We start from the raw sequence: 17,508 nt of genomic DNA, 5'->3' as shown, positions 1-17,508 counted from the left end.
GATATGTTGTAATCGTGGACGATTACTCTCTTTCAAGAAGGGGAGATGTCACAAACTACTGACGTGTCAAAGCCTAAAGAATGGAGCCAACTTACACATGCCGGCCGAGGGGCCTAAACCCTAAGAAGAACAAGTAGCAGAAGAAGAAGAAGTCCTACCAACTTATGGGGACCCTCTGATGGGGCCCCAGTGACATAAAGGGATTAAAATAAAGCACGACTCACACACACTCACGCAAAGTTGATGACGTGGCAGTTGTATGAAAGTTCTGGAAATTACGCTGGTTGATGACGTGGCAGAGGGTACAGATTTTGGTGTTTCGCGTTGGCTGATGACGTGGCAAGCTGTACGGATTTCCGTAAATACGCTCGTAGCTTTTGGCATTGCTTTTGGGACCAGAAGCTTTTGAGTTTTGAAGGCTTTTCACTGTAATTGCTTTTCAGGCCAAGGACCTTTAAATATGAGGTTAGGGCTCATTCTCTGGCATGCTTCTTAGAGAAGGTGCAGAGTCTGGAGTACCAGCTTGTATTGTGCTCATGCAATATAAAGAAATACCGAAAGGGGCGCCAAGGTTTGGGGCCAATACTCTCTGGGATGGAATTCCGCCACTCCATGTCGCGTGTCGTCTCTCTCTTTCAATTCAGTTATTATTGAAGTGCTAAAAGTTTGTTCAGTCTGTTCTTTTCTATTGGCACGTGGTGCTCTGTCTTGTGACACGAGGGATGAAGCCATATCGGGCGGAATGGATACCTGCCATAAGAGGTTCCTTGATACGGTTCTAATCATTTTGGCCAAGATTTTATATATAATCGGCTTAAGAGTAATCAGTCGCCAATGCGAGAAATGCTCACAAAGCGCTTGTTTAGGCAACAACTTTAACGAATCGTCTTTCCAAGACGTCGACAAATTCTGTTTTGCCCACACAACATTCATCATGTAGAGTAAAGGTTCCTTTAGAGGCTCCCAAAATGAGAGAAAGAATTCCACAGTGAGTCCATCCCAACCAGGCGAACCATATCGTCCGAGAGCAAGCAGTACTGAGTGCAATTCATTTTCTGTAAAATCTGCCTCCATGGCTAAAGCATCTTGAGGCAAGATAATTGAATGCACTGTAGATAGCAAAAGTTGGTGTGCATGAAGAAGTTAGAACTTCAGCAGATGCGGCATGGGGAGCGACAAAAACATTCCTAAAATGGGAAATCAAGGCATTCGCAAGCTCATGTTTTGAGGGTGTCCAAGTGCTTGCCAGATCACTTCTAATCTAGACTTGAGTGGACTGGACTGACTGAACCGTGATCATGCTGTAGCTTGTCCACGGACACATAGGGTTGGATGTGTCACGTGACATTCCCTCCTTTTCAAAGTGAGGTACTGGTACCGAACTATATGGCGTCGAGGGAGATCGCCAATAGGATCCGGAATCCTAGAAGGGACTCTTCGCCGGCCCACTCTGATGGGTGGGTCGTGCGGTACTTGAACTTCATAAAGGTCTGCAACACTTGCTTCTTTGGGCCGCGCCGGAAGCGACACAAAGTCTTATGTGGCTCCTTCAATGCTTCAACTTCGTCGAGAGTCCTGCTTCTTTCGTCTTCAAGAATCTCCATGGCTGAAAATTCTTGAAACCATCTCCAACACAAAACCATGAACATACCCATTCCATGTAAAGTGAAGGAAAAAAATCTTGTCTTCCTCAAAGACTGTGCATGCAATATAGATGAACCAATAGACGGAGTGCCAAACCGTTCACCACATACACGCAAACAATGAGATCGAATCTTTCTCTTTTGATCTAGAGCAATCAACTGTGGCAATGCACAACGGAATTGCCCATGCTTGGTGCTCATACTTTCATGTGCTCGTTCGGAAACTGTGTCATGCCAAGGAAGAGACATGGAATGTGACTTCCTTAAATACAAACCTTTCAGTTTTTCATGAGAAAACCGCATACATTCGTGCTCATCCATGAGAGAAACGTGCTCAACATACAATATGTCATGCCTAGGAAAAGGGATCACATAACGATGCTGACTAAAATACAGGAAACGGTCACGAATGAAACATTCGAACAATGCGTGCGTATCAATTCATGCGAACACATAATACTTCCTGTGAGGGTTCTTTGGTCCTAGGCCCGAGAGCCAAGATCGATTCTTCCTGAATGATCGAATTCTGCTGTGGGCGTTCTTTGGACCTCGACTCGAAAGCCAAGATCGGTTCTTCGTGATTGATCAAATCTACAACGAGGTTAGCTTCGCTAGAAAAAGCATCCACTAACACATCATCCTTGTGAACAATCACATCATCTTCATGCAACTCATCATGCTTGTGAGAAATCACACCTTGATCATGCAAATCATCATGCTTGTGAGAAATCACACCTTGATCATGCAAATCATCATGCTTGTCATTGTCATCCAAATCATCATGCAAATCATTGTCATTCAAATCATCATCATGCTTCACACAATCATGCAAATCCTGTGTGTCATGCTGTGGAGAAGAAGAGACTGAGAGTCTCCTTTCCCCAAATCTCTTGCATCTGTGCCTGAACTTGAGAATAGAGTCGCCAAAACTCTGTGTTTTGTCGGTCGCTTTGTTCTTGTATTGCTTTTCTTTCTGCGTTGTCTTCTGCGTGTTTGCGATCCATTTATGCTTTTCTTACTTTGGCTTCCAAGCGTGCTTGCTCGCTCTCACGCGCTATGGCTGCCATTCTTTCTTGGTACTTATGCTCTATGGCTGCCATTCTTTCTTCGCTTTCTAACTTCCTGTCCATCATCCTCTTGTCGAAAGCCTCCATAGGAGTTAGTACAATCCTTGTCGTAGATGAGGAAGGGTCAGAAAAACCTCCTAGTGGGGAAAATTCTTCTTCGCCTCTCTCATGCTCATCACCTCCAAGCGAAGTATCCATTCCGCTTCGAGTGATGACCATTCTGAAGTCGTGGGTTCTTGTGGGTTCTTAAGTTCACGAGGAACTTGGGTTCTTGGGTTCTTAAGTTCGCGAGGAACTTGGGTTCTTGCTGGTCTTGAGTTCTTGAGGCTCTTGAGGTTTTCTTTCGCTTGCAAATCGCGTTGGAGAAGGATCTTCTCTTCACCCGAGTTCCACTCCTTTCTGCAGGCGCACCAAGGTTGCTTTTTCCCACCTCACGTCGATTGGCCGGCCGCTAAGTGCACGGTCCGCTCTCAATGAGTGAAAAGAGACATAAGGGGAGGCTGGACAAGCCCTTCTTTCTTGGGATTCCTGTCACTCTTCAACAAAACACGATAAGGAATCGACACGCCCAAGCGAGCTTGGGTTCGTGCGACCTCAACAAGCAAAAAAAAAATTCTTGTGGTTCTTTCCTTGAGTGATACAGAACACTGCCAAAGCTCTTATACCAATGTTAGGTGCAGCAGAATGATTGTTTGCGCTTTGCTAAAGATGAGTGCTCCGAACTATGCTCAAGGTTCCTTTTAGTTCTTATGGAAGGGAGAGCCTTCCGTTCTTAATGGAAAGTGCTATGATCACAACAAAGTGAATGGACACTGTGAGTGTAAGTGTATGAGACTGAGAGATAGAGAGAGGAGAGATACGACACCAGAGACGTAAAACCCTTCTCCGAAGGCCCCACTCTCGTGGTCTACTATTGATTGCACAAAGTGGCACAATGATGATGCAATGGATTGATGCAACTTGGACTATGCCGATGACGATGACGGTGATGACGAGGATATGCATCTACACTAAGCGACTGGGCATGCACGGTCTACGAATAGACTCACAAAAGTGCCAGATCACTTCTAATCTAGACTTGACTGGACTGACTAAACCCTGATCATGTTGTAGCTTGTCCACGAACACATAGGGTTGGATGTGTCACGTGACATTTGATTAGCATAAGTAGTGACTGGATCACGAGCCGTTCTTATACTATCCCTAGCCAATTCGAGCATTTCTTGCATGTCATACAGGAAATCACGAGCTTGGCGTTCCTTGACTTTCTGTGAGCCAATAGCAATTGGGGATTTACGCTCAAATCCGTACATCAGCATGAAAGGGCTAGATCCAGCAACAGAATGCTTGCTACTGTTATAGGCAAATTCTAACTGTGGAAGATACCTTTCCCAATCAGACTACCTGTGAGAGACATAGGCTCTCAACATGTCCTCTAATGTCTAATTCATCCTCTCAGTTTGTCTGTCGGACTCAGGATGATCAGAAGACGACATACTCAACTTCGTCTGAAGATGAGCAAACACATCTCGCCAAAATCGGCCAGTGAACTTAGTATCTCGATCACTGACAATATCCTCTGGTAGACCATACAGCTTATAAAGTTGATCGACAAATAAAACCGCCAACTCATGGCTTTTTAGTGTCGACTTCATTGGTATAAACTTCGCCATTTTTGTGAGTCTATCGACTACAACCCAAATAGCATCATTGCCACGACTAGTATTTGGCAAACCAACGATGAAGTCCGTGGAAATACTTTGTCACTTGGCATCTGGGATTTCCAATGGGTGTAGTAGGCCAACTTTCCTAAGGCGCTCTGCCTTATTGACCTGACACTGAGCGCATCTCTTCACATAGCTCTCTATGTAAGAGCGCATTCTTGGCCAATAGAAATATCGCTTGACCAAAGCCAAAGTTCTCTGGATGCCTGGGTGCCCAGAGCTAGGAACATCGTGGCATTCGCACAAAATCCTTTGTCGAACCTCATTGATTTCCGGCACGCAGACTTTTCCATTTCTAAACAATAGTCCACCTTTAATGGAATATTGTCGTTGTCTCGTCTCTCCAGCACAACTCACTTGGGTCTCCGGACCACCCAAGCCTGTATGCAAGTCATGCCCTGCTTCGACCTCGCTCCATATCTTGCGAAAATAGCCATCGGAACGACATATCCCTCGGAGAGAGATAGAAATCCGTCGAGATTTCAGCCATAGACAAGGCATTAACCTCAGGAATTCTCCTGAGCGCATCGGCAACTTGATTGTTGGATCCTTTTCTATAATGGATCTCAAAGTCAAACTCTTGCATAAGCTCAACCCATCTAGCCTTTCGGCCCCTGAGATCACCTTGATTACAGATATAGCGCAAGGAGTGATGATCTGTCCATGCAACAAACGTAGAGCCATACAAGTAGTGCCGCCATTTCCTCAAGGCGTGGACTACAGCGTAAAGCTCCTTCTCAGACGTTGGATAACGCATCTCAACATCAGAAAGTTTCTTACTTTCAAACGTAACAGGACGTCCATCCTGGTATAATGCCGCACCAATAGCATAATTGCTGGCATCCATTTCGACCACAAACGGTTTGCTAGGATCCACAATGTGCAATATTGGTGCAGTAGTCACCAAGTGCTTTAGTGTCCCAAAGCTCTCGTCGAGACGCTCATTCCATACAACAGGGGGATTACCTTTACGGTGAGGACCCAAAGTCTTCGGCCCTTTCACCCCTCCTTTTAAAAGTTGCGTAAACAGAGCAACAACCTTAGAGTAATCCTTGATAAACCTGCGAAAGAATCCAATAAAGCCTAAAAAGGACTTTACCTGGCGTACATTCTTCAGAATGGGCCAATTTCGCACTTTATCCACCTTTTCAGGGTCAACGCGAATTCCATCGCAAGTAATGATGTGGCCCAAGTACAGAAGCTCTTTCTTGAAGAATTCACACTTGGAAGCCTTAGCATAAAGCTTCTCAGTTCTCAATACTTCGAGAACAACGCATATATGCGCTAGGTGCTCAGGCAAACTTCGGCTGTAGATCAAGATATCATCGAGAAATACAACAACGAAGTTGCCTAAAATTATCTGAGCAGATCATTTATCATCTGCTGAAACGTAGCTGGAGCATTGGTCAAACCAAAAGACAAGACCAAAAACTCGTAGTGACCATAACGCGTATGGAAAACTGTCTTAGGAATATCTTCCAGTTTGATACGTATCTGGTGATATCCTGATCGCAGGTCTATCTTCGTAAAATATAACGCCCCGTGGACCCATCTATCAGATCGTCCATGCGCGAGAGCGCATACTTGTTCTTGACAGTGAGCTTGTTCAACCCCTTGTAATCGACGCAGAAGCGCATAGTGTTATCTTTCTTTCGGGAAAGTAACACTGGCGCTCCCCACAGAGATTTACTTGGCCGAACAAAACCCCTGTCGAGATAATCTTTCAACTGTCGCTGAATCTCGTCCTCCTCGGTTTTACTAAACCGATAGGGTTGCTTTGAGAAGGGCTGGCTACCAGCCACCAACTCAATGCCATGATCTACTCCTCTCGAAGGCGGCAAGCCAGGAGGTAGATCATCAAGAAAAACATCCTCGAAATCAGTCATGATTTCTCGGATAAAGGTTGGATTCATCGGAATCCCCAAGAGAACAGAAGAACATGAAACATTTTTACGAAATTCAGTGACAGAAGTATCGGGCACTAATGAATCAAACCAAGCAGATGATACACATTGATAAAAGTCAACATCAGAAGACTTTATTTCTTTATACATTTCCAAAGCAGTAACAATTGGTATTGCAAAACCATTATTTACAGACTGCTGATTACAAAGCGACACAGATACATGAGGCATGTCCTGCTTAACAAAAACAAGAGAATGATGTACATAGTCTATATACAATGAGTCTTGTTTATCATCAAACCATGGAATTCCTAAAATAACATCTGCTCTGTCCAAGCGCATGATGTGGAAATCTAGGTTCTCTTTGTAATCAGCTAGCTCGACAGACAAGTTTGGAACCATCCGATTCCATACATCCGTATCCTCGCCACGAGCCATCTTCACGCGATACTCATGGTCACTATCCCGCTTCCGCAGGCTCAGTTTCTGCACCAATTTTGCATCCACAAAACTGTGTGAGCTTCCATTATCAAGGAGTACGGTCACGTCGTGACCATTGATCTTCTCGGGGAAACGGAGAAGATCGTGCTTATCAAACACTTTGGTGCTAAAAGTACACTTAGTGCATGAACTGTGCGCTAAATGATGGATTTCAACTTGGGGCAATCCTTGATTTGGTAACCCGTCTAGCCACATCCGAAGCAAGCTCCCTTCTTCACTGCATCAGCAACTGAAGCATTTTTGGCTTTCTTCTTCTCCTGAGAAGATCTCGGCGGTGATTTGGACTTATGTTGGAACCGGGGTCGCTTCCTCGAAGCACCCTCACCGGATTGATGGTCTGCAGTTCTTTTCTTCTCATAGTTCGCTCCATTTATCAAATGGAACGTCCTAGCCTTTGCCACAGCATCCTCGACATGAGTCGAAGCTTTGTCCTTGATTAAGGCCCAACGGTAATCCTCATGCACTCCCAGCAGGTATATGTGCACAGCGTGCGTAGAATCTACCTTGCAGAAGGTGAGCGCCTCTTTGAAAGCTGTCGTATACTTATCAATAGACAGAGTTTTCATCGAAAGACTCTGCAATTTGACATAAGCTTTCAAAGGGTCCATTTCAACGAAATCCCTCTTGAATTTCACACAAAAATCAGCCCACATCGTATGCTTCTCTATCATGTCGCGCCACCAGGTAAGCGCCTTACTGCGCGGTAAAGAGGAATCGTCTGAATCCTCCCTTCATCATGCTCCCCATGAAGATCAAAATACGTGGTCCACTGATGCAACCAGTTATTTACGGCCAGTTTCGTACACTCCTTCTCTTCCCCTGAGAAATTTGTAGTTTTGTACGGAATCATGGCAGTCGGACCACCCTGTGAACGCCCAATAGCAGCAATCTGCGTCCGCAATTGCTGAAGATGGGTTTCGCCCTCGAAAATACGCGCAGTCGTCGCGACTGAGCCGTATTTTCTAAAGCAGTAAGCCGGAAACTAATCCCTTGCACGACCCCTTCGAGAGAGGCCAAGCGAAGATTCGTCTAAACGTTCGCGTTTTCCAAAGCGGTAACACGCTGGTGGAAACTCTGGAAAGTACTTGTAATCCATGCGTAGAGAGCATGCGTGAATGGAATTTGAACATTATCTGGCGCGTCGTCACGCTGCACATCTGAGCTAGAGGAATCCATGGCAAAGTGCGTGAAAAATTGAAAATTTCACGCGAAACTGGGCCTTTTCTGCACTTTTCAAACGCGAAAAGTTGAACTTCGAGGAGCGGTGATGGCGGGAGCGCGGGAGTGTGAGCAGATGAGAGAGAGAGGAGCGGTGAGAGAGAAGCAGCAGAGCCAAGAAGTCAGTTTTCTGCAAACTCGTTAGTCTCTGTAAGTGAGTTTTTAATAAACTAAGCTTTCACACTTCTTTTTTTAAAAAAACTCAAAGTGTCCAGGCCACTTAAAATAAAAGTCACTTAATAAAATGTAACGAAGAGAGAGGGTAGCGTAAAAATCCAGTGTTGGGAAAAATCAACCGTAAGCTCTGGACACGTGGAGAGGAAACGAGCCCCCGTGCACCCAGCGTGCGGGCGTGTGTCCACCACGCTCACGAGTGTCAATTTGGAGCCAGCCTGTCACGCTTCTTTTCTACAGCCTCAGCGCTAACAGAAGAGGAGAGGACCACTCACAATCAAGAAGGTCTCTCTCTCTCTCTCTCTCTCTCTCTCTCTCTCTCTCTCTATGCTTTGCACAGAGGAACTTATAGAGAGAGATTCGAAAGGATACAATATGCTGAATTTTAATCTAAAACCAACAATTTAATAAGTAATCCTCCAATTTCTATAAAAAATCAATAGAATCCAAATCGCTAAATTTTATCAAAAAATCAGCAAAAAGCACATTAAATTTCACCTGCAAACATGCTCATGAGGAGAAAATAATCGATTAAACAATTATATCATCAAAAATTACATAAAACAGTGATTATCCGACTCGAACCAGCCCGTAGGTGTGCACACGGCCCTTCGTGCAACCAAGCCGGCTCTGATACCATGAAACGAACGAGGAGAGTGGATCTCCCGGCTACACGGACCGCCTACAGACTCGCGTCGGACGAACCACCCAACCATAGCCACCATTCGGCAGCTCCCCGTGCTGGGGCCAGCGTCCGAGGACGTAGGCGTGTACCTGTAAGACCGAGCGTCCCATACCACCCGGCCTCATCTCCTCGAGGTGACCTCGCGCACTCCTAGCCTCGCAGGCTAACAACTGGCACTCTGCCAGTGGGGGTCGATAACTGCAAGTGAGGCCTTGGCCTCCTTTTTATAATAATGGCTGGCCACACTGGCCGGGTTCACACTACGTCTGCCCGAACACTGAACGCCCATCCCGACGGCGTTTGGGCTAGATCCCCTCTCCCAAGAGCGTGACATAACAGTGTACGTGTTCACTCTTACTCTGGTTGATCGGTCACCGCGCCAAGCTTACTTCCTCTCTGGCTGAGACATACGCACTGTGGATGATATGGCGGATTCATATGAGAATTTACGTACTTTTTCTCACGCAGCAACACACTTTGGGTTGAGCCTGCATTATCGTCACATTTGCAGCGTGCATGAGCATACGCTAGCTATTTTCCTCCCCATTCCTTCGTTGGCCAGTGGATGTCGTATGCAAGATTAGAATTTATGGGGCACTCCTTTTGGTGCGATTTCCGCCCGTAATAACTATGCTTCTCTTATGCAGGAGTCAGGACTCTTGGATGGCTGATCACTGTAATGCGCTTTGGTCTTTACACAAATCTGATCAATGGTGGAGAAAAGCTCTTACTGCAATCTGGGATTCCCATTGGCTCCTTAAGGAACGTCTGTTTCTTTGGCGTTGTTTGTCGGGAGTTCTCCCGGTTGGAACTTTCCTTGCGGCACGTCACGTCAGCTCCTCTCGGTGTGTCAATTGCTCCACTGGTGATGAGGCTGCACACATCTACTTTGGGATTGTCGCTTCAAGAGGGCTTTCCTTGACTGCGTTTCTACTTGTACGTACCTTCAATTTCCCTCGGCAATTTTCCACATACGATTCTGGGTTTTTGGCATTCTTCCGAGTTCCCTTCAATGATTTGCGATCTTCTTCACATGGGTCAGATTTTGGTCGTTATGGTCTTTGTGACGCCAATGCAATTTTTGCATGTTTCATCAGCATGAGGCGGATCCTTTTCCCTCGTTCAAAGGCAATCATTACATTTTGCCTTTGATATTGGGGACGTATTCCTGGAAATCTTGCAACTCTTCTATGTTTGCTTTTAGCGCTTTCACGTCACATAACGTTTCTGATCTTTTTGGTGGGTTTTCCTCGCTTTGAAGTTTCCCACTTGTAAATTAATCAAAACAGATTTTCAAAAAAAAAAAGTGTGTGTGTGAGTGAGGATTTTACATACTCCGTACCGATAAGAGTGGGAGGAGCTTCAGGATCCGTAGGAGGTAGTGGGGCCTTGCTCTGAAACGCGCCTTTGACTTTATTAACCCAAGTTGAGAAGAGGCCTGATGACTTGCCATCCTCCTCCTTCTCCTTCTCTGCTGTTGATGACGTTGCCAAGCTCCTCCTAAGAGAGGTGGCTGCCCTCAACGTCAGGGGACCCCTCCGTAGCAGCATCACCAAAGAAGACGTACAGCAGAGAAAGCTGGCCACGTGTGCGAGTAAAATTTGCCCTCACACCCACTGTGGTTCAACCCTTGAGACGTTGGTGAGTGGGCGTCGAAGGGCTTTAAAAAAAAAAAACGAGCCCTGAAAGTTCAAAACATATTTTCTAGGCCAGTCACATGACCGCCCCGAGTGGTGGGATCAATGGAGGGGATTGAAGGGGGGGATCTCGAGGGCAACGGACGGTAATCAAAAAAGCAACCCCAAGCGTGCAAGTATGGAATTTGAACCCAAGCAGCCCCATGAACAAGTATGCCCTATCCACACGCACGCATGCATTTGGATGTCAAATGGGAACAACAACAAAATATAAGCTAAACAAAAATGCTAAAAAGTAAACTAGGATCTAAAATGTATACTCGGACACATCTAACGACTGAGCGCGTTTTTTATTTTTGTGTCTCACTTCCCTCGCACAGATCCCATCACTTACCCTCCCTTCAATATTTGGTGTTACTCAGTCATGCGCCTAGGCCTCGACACTTTCATTGGACAAGTGGACCAATAAGGGGGCAGGTCCTCTTGAGGGACACATCTACCCCCAATGCTAATATATATATATATATATATATATATATATATATATATATATATATATATATATATATATATATATGTATGTATGTATGTATGTATGTATGTATGTATGTATGTATATTACGGCTTGGGAGGAATCGGTGGGTCACGCATCATACATTACACCACCCATATTGTCCCCAACTACAAAACCATGTTCTTCGCTAAAAGAGGAAACCTTACTCATCTTGTGCATATCACTAACAATCTTGTGCTATCCTGTTGTCAGCGATATGCACTATTGTAGCCATTCAACCTGTGGTGGGGCAATGAAGAAGAATCAAATCGATTGTGCATATTATACTCACTACAAGTTCAAGAGCCTGAGTACCACACACTACTAGAGTGCTTAGCTTTTAGTCACATTTGAACTTGCTTCTCTCACATTTTTAGTCATGACTTAGACCTACACACTTTCCTCTCCCAGCCATAGTGTGGGATCTCCATTGCGACTCTCAACACCACAATTTGGGAGCATCGAGAATCACTCATCAGCCACACACATACTACATCACATTACCTTTAGTCCCATAGGTCATATTTGACCTTCGAGGACGATAATAAAAACTATCTATCTATCTCTCCCCCTTCTCTCTCTCTCTCTTTCCCTCTCTCCCCCTTCTCTTTCTATCTCTCTATCTCCCCCTTCTTTCTCTCTCTCTCTCTCTCTCTCTCTCTCTCTCTCTCTCTCTCTTCCTTTTTAATCTTTCTCTCTTTCTCCCTCCATGTCCCTCTCTCTCTCTCTCTCTCTCTCTCTCTCCTTTCTCTTTCTCTTTCTCTCTCTATCCCCCTTCTCTCTCTCTCTCTCTCTCTCTCTCTCTCTCTCTCTCTCTCTCTCTCTCTCTCTCTCTCTCAAGCACATGTGGAGGTGGGAGCTTAGCTCTCACCTCCACATTTGCTTCACACATACACACACAAACGCGCGCACACACACACATACATATATCCTCAAGCACATGCGGAGATGGGCGCTTAACTCTCACTTCCACATATGCTTGAGGGAATGAGAGAGAGAGAGAGAGACTCACACAGATACATAGATATATATATGTATCTGTGTGCGTCTCTCTCTCTCTCTCTCTCTCTCTCTCTCTCTCACACACACACACACACACACAAAAGCACGTGGAGGAGGGAGCTAAGCGCTCACTCCACGTGTTTTAGAATATATATATGTATCTCTCTCTCTCTCTCTCTCTCTCTCTCTCTCTCTCTCTCTCTCTCTCTCTCTCTCTCTCTCTCTCTCTCTCTCTCTCTCACACACACACACACACACACACACACACACACACACATGTGGAGGTGGGTGCTTAGTTCCTACCTTTACATGTACTTGAGGAAGAGTTTCTCTCTCTCTCTTTCTCTCTCAACCCTAGCAAGCTTTAGAGCCACAAGTTCCATCTCTCTCTCTCTCTCTCTCTCTCTCTCTCTCTCTCTCTCTCTCTCTCTCTCTCTCTCACACAGCCCCCCTGGGCGAGGGTAGCCATGTGGGGGGCGTTAAGCCTCAGCCTCTCCCTCTCTCACAAAGCGACATCTTGTGACAGTCCTCGTCTCACTCTATGTCTCCATGTACAACTTCACATTTACCAAGGCTGAGGACAGGCGGGTACATCAAAGACACAACCGCTCCTCGCACTCGGCATCATCTCGAGCTGTGCATCTGTTCTTCGCTCATCGTCTATCATTTTTCCTCTGTACTTTAACCTCCAAACATAATTTCACCTTAAAGCTTAAGAACCAGTTCACACCCCGACAGTGAATGTCTAGATAGCTCCTTGTCTAATAGGGCAATGTCCTCCTTTGGTACTCCGGCTTCCAACACCCGCAAGAGTTTTCTTGTGGTAACAGTTGCGCCAAGGAAGGACCCCACCACTCGACAAGAAGCAAGGATTACAAATTTGGAGGCCAAGCCCACCTCCACATGAGAGAGAGAGAGAGAGAGAGAGAGAGAGAGAGAGAGAGAGAGAGAGAAGCACATGCATATGCTCGAGGGAAAGAGAGAAAGAGAGAGAGAGAGAGAGAGAGAGAGAGAGAGAGAGAGAGAGAGAGAGAGAGAGAGACATGCACACAAACACACATATATCTATATACTGGAATTAGGCTTTATTCTTATAAGCTTTGTACAAAGATAATTATAAGACTGAGTTGTTTTTGTACTTATCATTACTCTCTCTCTAAATCCAGCTGTCTTTTGAATGTTAAAGTTCAATTATGTTTTATTATTTAAGTTAAAATAGCTACACACAAACACACGTATATATGTATGTTTGTGTCTCTCTCTCCCTCAAGCACATGTGGAGGTGGTAGCTAAGCGCCCACCTCCACATGCGCTTGAGGGGGAGAGATACGCACACATACATACATCTCTCTCTCTCTCTCTCTCTCTCTCTCTCTCTCTCTCTCTCTCTCTCTCTCAAGCACATGTAGAGGTGGGAGCTAAACACCCACCTCCACATGTGCTTGAGGGGGATATATAAGTGTGTGTGTGTTGCTATTTTTAAACTAATACTTATAGACAATAGAACATATCAGTTCATGTTTGGAGGTGATAACAACATACAAGTGCCCACCTAGCCAAGGCGCCCGTTGGGTCAGCCTGCCAAAGTTTTGATGTGGTCACATTATTTTTCCGATGTTTAATACATCAAACCCTGTAAAAGCCTAATGACAATCGTCTATGTCAAGTCTAAGTTGAAGATGTAATTTTTCCAATGATGTATGTAAAGGTCCATGAGAAGTTGGCCGCCGGCCACTTTAAAAAGCCCTAGATATATAATACACTAAGGTTAGTGGGAAAGGGGATTATTTTTTGAAGATAAGTGACTATTGTTGTACGCACAGGGAGCGACCTCTTGGCTCCAACTTGTAATCATCGCTATTGTGGCTATGGTAATCCAAATTCAGTTTTGTTTATTGCATTGTGTTATTCTTACTCTTCTCTTTCATTCAAGTGTAAGCATTCAAGATTCGATGTAGGTATCAAACGCAACCGTAGTTGCCTTAAATCGCTGTTTTAAGTGTTTATATGCGTATTTTATGTTGTTTTGACCCTAGGAGAGGCTTTAGGGACCCAAAAACGACCCTTCAGGATCATCCGTTTACTATTTTTACGTACTCTAGGACGAACGATCGCGATCCGTGTACCCATCCAGAATGCTGTGACAGTGATAGGATATGCTCCTGATAGTCCCTTGTAGCTTCCCTTCAAGTTTCGTGGGAATCCGATATGATTTGCATGGTAAACAGGCGTGATGACTGTAGAGCTGGATAGAAGGACATAAGCAGATTACTTGGCTTTAGTGCATTTGATTTGCTTGTAGAGTTAGTAGTTGCATCTCTTCGAGTTCACTTCATTAGGATTGACACCCTAGTGAGTTTCCATGCCTCATCTTAGTCGCTTCCCTGGTATTGATATTTATGTTGATGCCTGAAGGCTATGCTATGGACGTCCGTCGCGGCGACCCGCAAACAATTCAAATAGAAAGAAAAACACAAAAACGACACTCTTTTATTCATTTTTGCACATTACAATGAGAATGAAGTATCATTCTAATGTTCTTGTACAATGGATTGTCAAGAGTAGTGGTATCTAAAGTGAAAAATGTTTAGGTGCACCAATGATAGATAGCAGCTTTAAGCCAAAAAGACCTTAAGCAAAGATAGATTCCTCATCTGCATCCATATAAATAAGTTAATGGATTCATTATCCTTGAATACGTATTATAGGTGTCAAAGAACTTATCAGTTGGCATCCATGTCCTACTTAAGATCTTTTTACCTTAAACCTACCATCCAATTTTGTTTGAAGTTGTCACTAAATTTTTGATAGCGTTTCATCCGTATTAAATCATTTTCAATATGTGTGTGTGTGTGTGTGTGTGTGTGTGTGTGTGTGTGTGTGTGTGTGTGTGTCCCAGTCTCTCTCTCTCAAGCACATGTGGACGTGGGAGATAAGCGTCCACCTCCACAAGTGCTTCACTAATAGATAGAAAGATATATGTTATTATCGTCCTCGGAGATCAAATATGACCTATGGGACCAAAGTTACATGTGATGTAGTATATGTGTGGTTGATAAGTGACTCTCAATGCTCCGAAATTGTGGTGATGAGAGTTGCAATGGAGAGCCCACGTTGTTGCTTGGAGAGGAATGTGTGCAGGTCTAAGTCATGACTCAAAATGTGAGGGAAGCAAGTTCAGATGTGATCAAAAGCTGAGCACTCTAGTAGTGTGTGGTACTCAAACTCTCGAACTTGCAGTGAGCATAATGTGCATAATTGATTTTACTCTTCTCCATTGCCCCAACACCCTATCTTGCATCGAAGGGAGTGGGAGTTAAGTGGAATGGTTGCGATAGTGCGTATCACTGACAAGGGACTGAAGCATGTAAGACTGAGTACGATTTCCTCTTTCAACAAAGAACATGATTTTGTACTTGGGGGAAATATATGTGGTGTAGAGTATGAAGCGTGACCCACTGGATTTCTCCCAAGACGTAATACATCGGTGTTGTAGAAAAGCTTCATTCACTTGGGAGTTTATTGAGGCATCATGTAGCAAGTGTAATGCATCCCATCTCCCAACTCACTTCCTTATGTCTTGCATCCATCCCGTACTCAAGATCTTGCCTTTATGTGTTTTTCAAACTTTTTTTCTTTGCTTACCATGCAATTGTAGGAATTCTATGTGGGCGGTTTTGACGCATCTTTATCATGTACTCCACAACCCTTTCCATGCCCATAACATCAATTGGAAAGATCCCGTCTCAAGAATTAGGAGCATATATGGTGTTTGGGTCTTAACTTGGAGAAAGTTTGTAAGAAAACACTTCTGGACATTCTCAAACTCTTTTCAAGTAGACTTAGAGATGCACTTGTCCCACACTCCATAAAGAAGAACCGATGTCACAGCAATGCATAAAAAAAGTACTTCTTGAGAACCCAACACTTGATGTTTCCTGCATTACACATGTTCTCAAATGCATAATATGCTCTCTTTCCCGCTTCCAAATGATGCATAGAACATTCATGCCACTTGTGATTGGACGGAACCTCAAGGCCAAGGTATTTAAAGCTCTCAACAACTTCAAGTGTCTCATTGTTGTGCACAATGCATGGCTTCTCCTTATGGTTGGTTTTCACAAGCATAACCTTTGTTTTGGATTTATTCACAATCAACCCACTATGCAAGTAAAAGTTCTCAAGGACAACCATAAGCTTTTGTGCATCTTCTAAAGTGTGTGCTAGAAGCACTACATCATCCGCATACAACAAAAGCATGATTATTGCATTGCAAATAGTGACCTCTTCAATGCCTTCTTCTTGCATAAAGTCAAGTACCATTTGTTCCAATTGATCGATGCATAGACCAAAAAGAGTAGGTGACAATGGACATCCTTGTTTAACCCCAATAGTGCTTGCAAAAATTTCTAAAATTCCTCTTCCCATGCGCAATTGACACATCACCTTCTCATAGATTCGAGAAACCGCAAGCATAAACTCACTTAGCACTTGGAGTTCCTCCATCTTCTCCACAAATTGTTTAGTGGAATCATATCAAAGGATTTCTTAAAGTCCACAAAGCAACAATACAATCGCTTGCCTTTTCTTCCATGAGAACACATAGAGTGACAAGATGATCAATGGTGCTATGGCGTCGACAAAAACTCACTTGTCCTTTTGCACGCTTGCCATTCTCTTCAGTCCAATCACTCAATTTTATCTCCATTATGCACCAAAACAACTTTGCCATAAGAGACTTTGTAATGGAAATGGCCTATGAACTTTGAGAGTAGCGGAATTAGGAAATTAGATGAAGCACTTTTGTGAGCATAGCAGGTGAACTTAATTGATGGTAGCAATTAAATAAACATGGTACTTAGTTAACTTGGCATGAACAATACTTTTGCAAGAGAGAGAGTTTAGAGAACATGACAACAATTGAGGACCGGATTCATACGGAGCCGGTCCCCCCTCCAATAGGCATTTGTATTATAGTTTCTCCCATCAAGAGGGACTTGGTACAATACAATCTTTGTGTTCCTTGTGACCTAGGTGATGCAATAAATATGGAAAGCTTCATGCATCACAAACATAACATAAACTTTGTAGAAAGCATTAACTATCCCAAGCCTCAGTCCCAAGGCCTCAAACACCTTCAAAGGTGGAGAGAGCTAGCAGGGAATGAGGGTAGGGAAGAGGAAGAAGAAACATTCCATAGAAGAAAGAAATAGGTCCTCGCTTATCATCACTCTTCTTGCTCGCATACATAATAGCATAGTAATGAAGATGGAGAAGATGGTAAGCTTAAGCATTGAAGCATGGCTCTTGGTTGGATTTGCATTCCATAGCCAAGAGTGTTGGTGTAGGCTCTCACTTCTCACAAGCTTGGAGAAGGAGGTGGAGTTCCTCAACTTTCAC

The 17,508-nt window shown here is 44.3% G+C and overlaps 1 protein-coding gene across 6 annotated transcripts in view; it reads right to left on the bottom strand.

Moving 5' to 3' along the window:
- LOC147443858 (SEC-C motif protein) overlaps positions 1-10,600 on the bottom strand; it is a 137,479-nt gene extending 126,879 nt beyond the window's left edge. For 2 of the 6 annotated variants that reach the window (XR_015189988.1, XM_086526671.1), the window contains exon 1: positions 10,259-10,600. Coding sequence is in view for 4 of the 6 variants with exons in the window: in XM_086526671.1 (XP_086382797.1) it covers positions 10,259-10,466 (208 nt within the window). In the remaining 2 variants the exon portion in view is untranslated. The remainder of the gene's footprint in view (positions 1-10,258) is intronic. The other 4 variants (XR_015189989.1, XM_086526673.1, XM_086526672.1 and 1 more) reach the window with 3 other exon arrangements.
- Positions 10,601-17,508: the final 6,908 nt, after the last annotated feature.

This window comes from Adiantum capillus-veneris, chromosome 13 (genome assembly GCF_014529385.1).
Source record: "Adiantum capillus-veneris isolate H3 chromosome 13, ASM1452938v2, whole genome shotgun sequence".
NCBI lineage: Eukaryota > Viridiplantae > Streptophyta > Polypodiopsida > Polypodiales > Pteridaceae > Adiantum > Adiantum capillus-veneris.
This window is presented reverse-complemented; position numbering and strand designations above follow the sequence as displayed.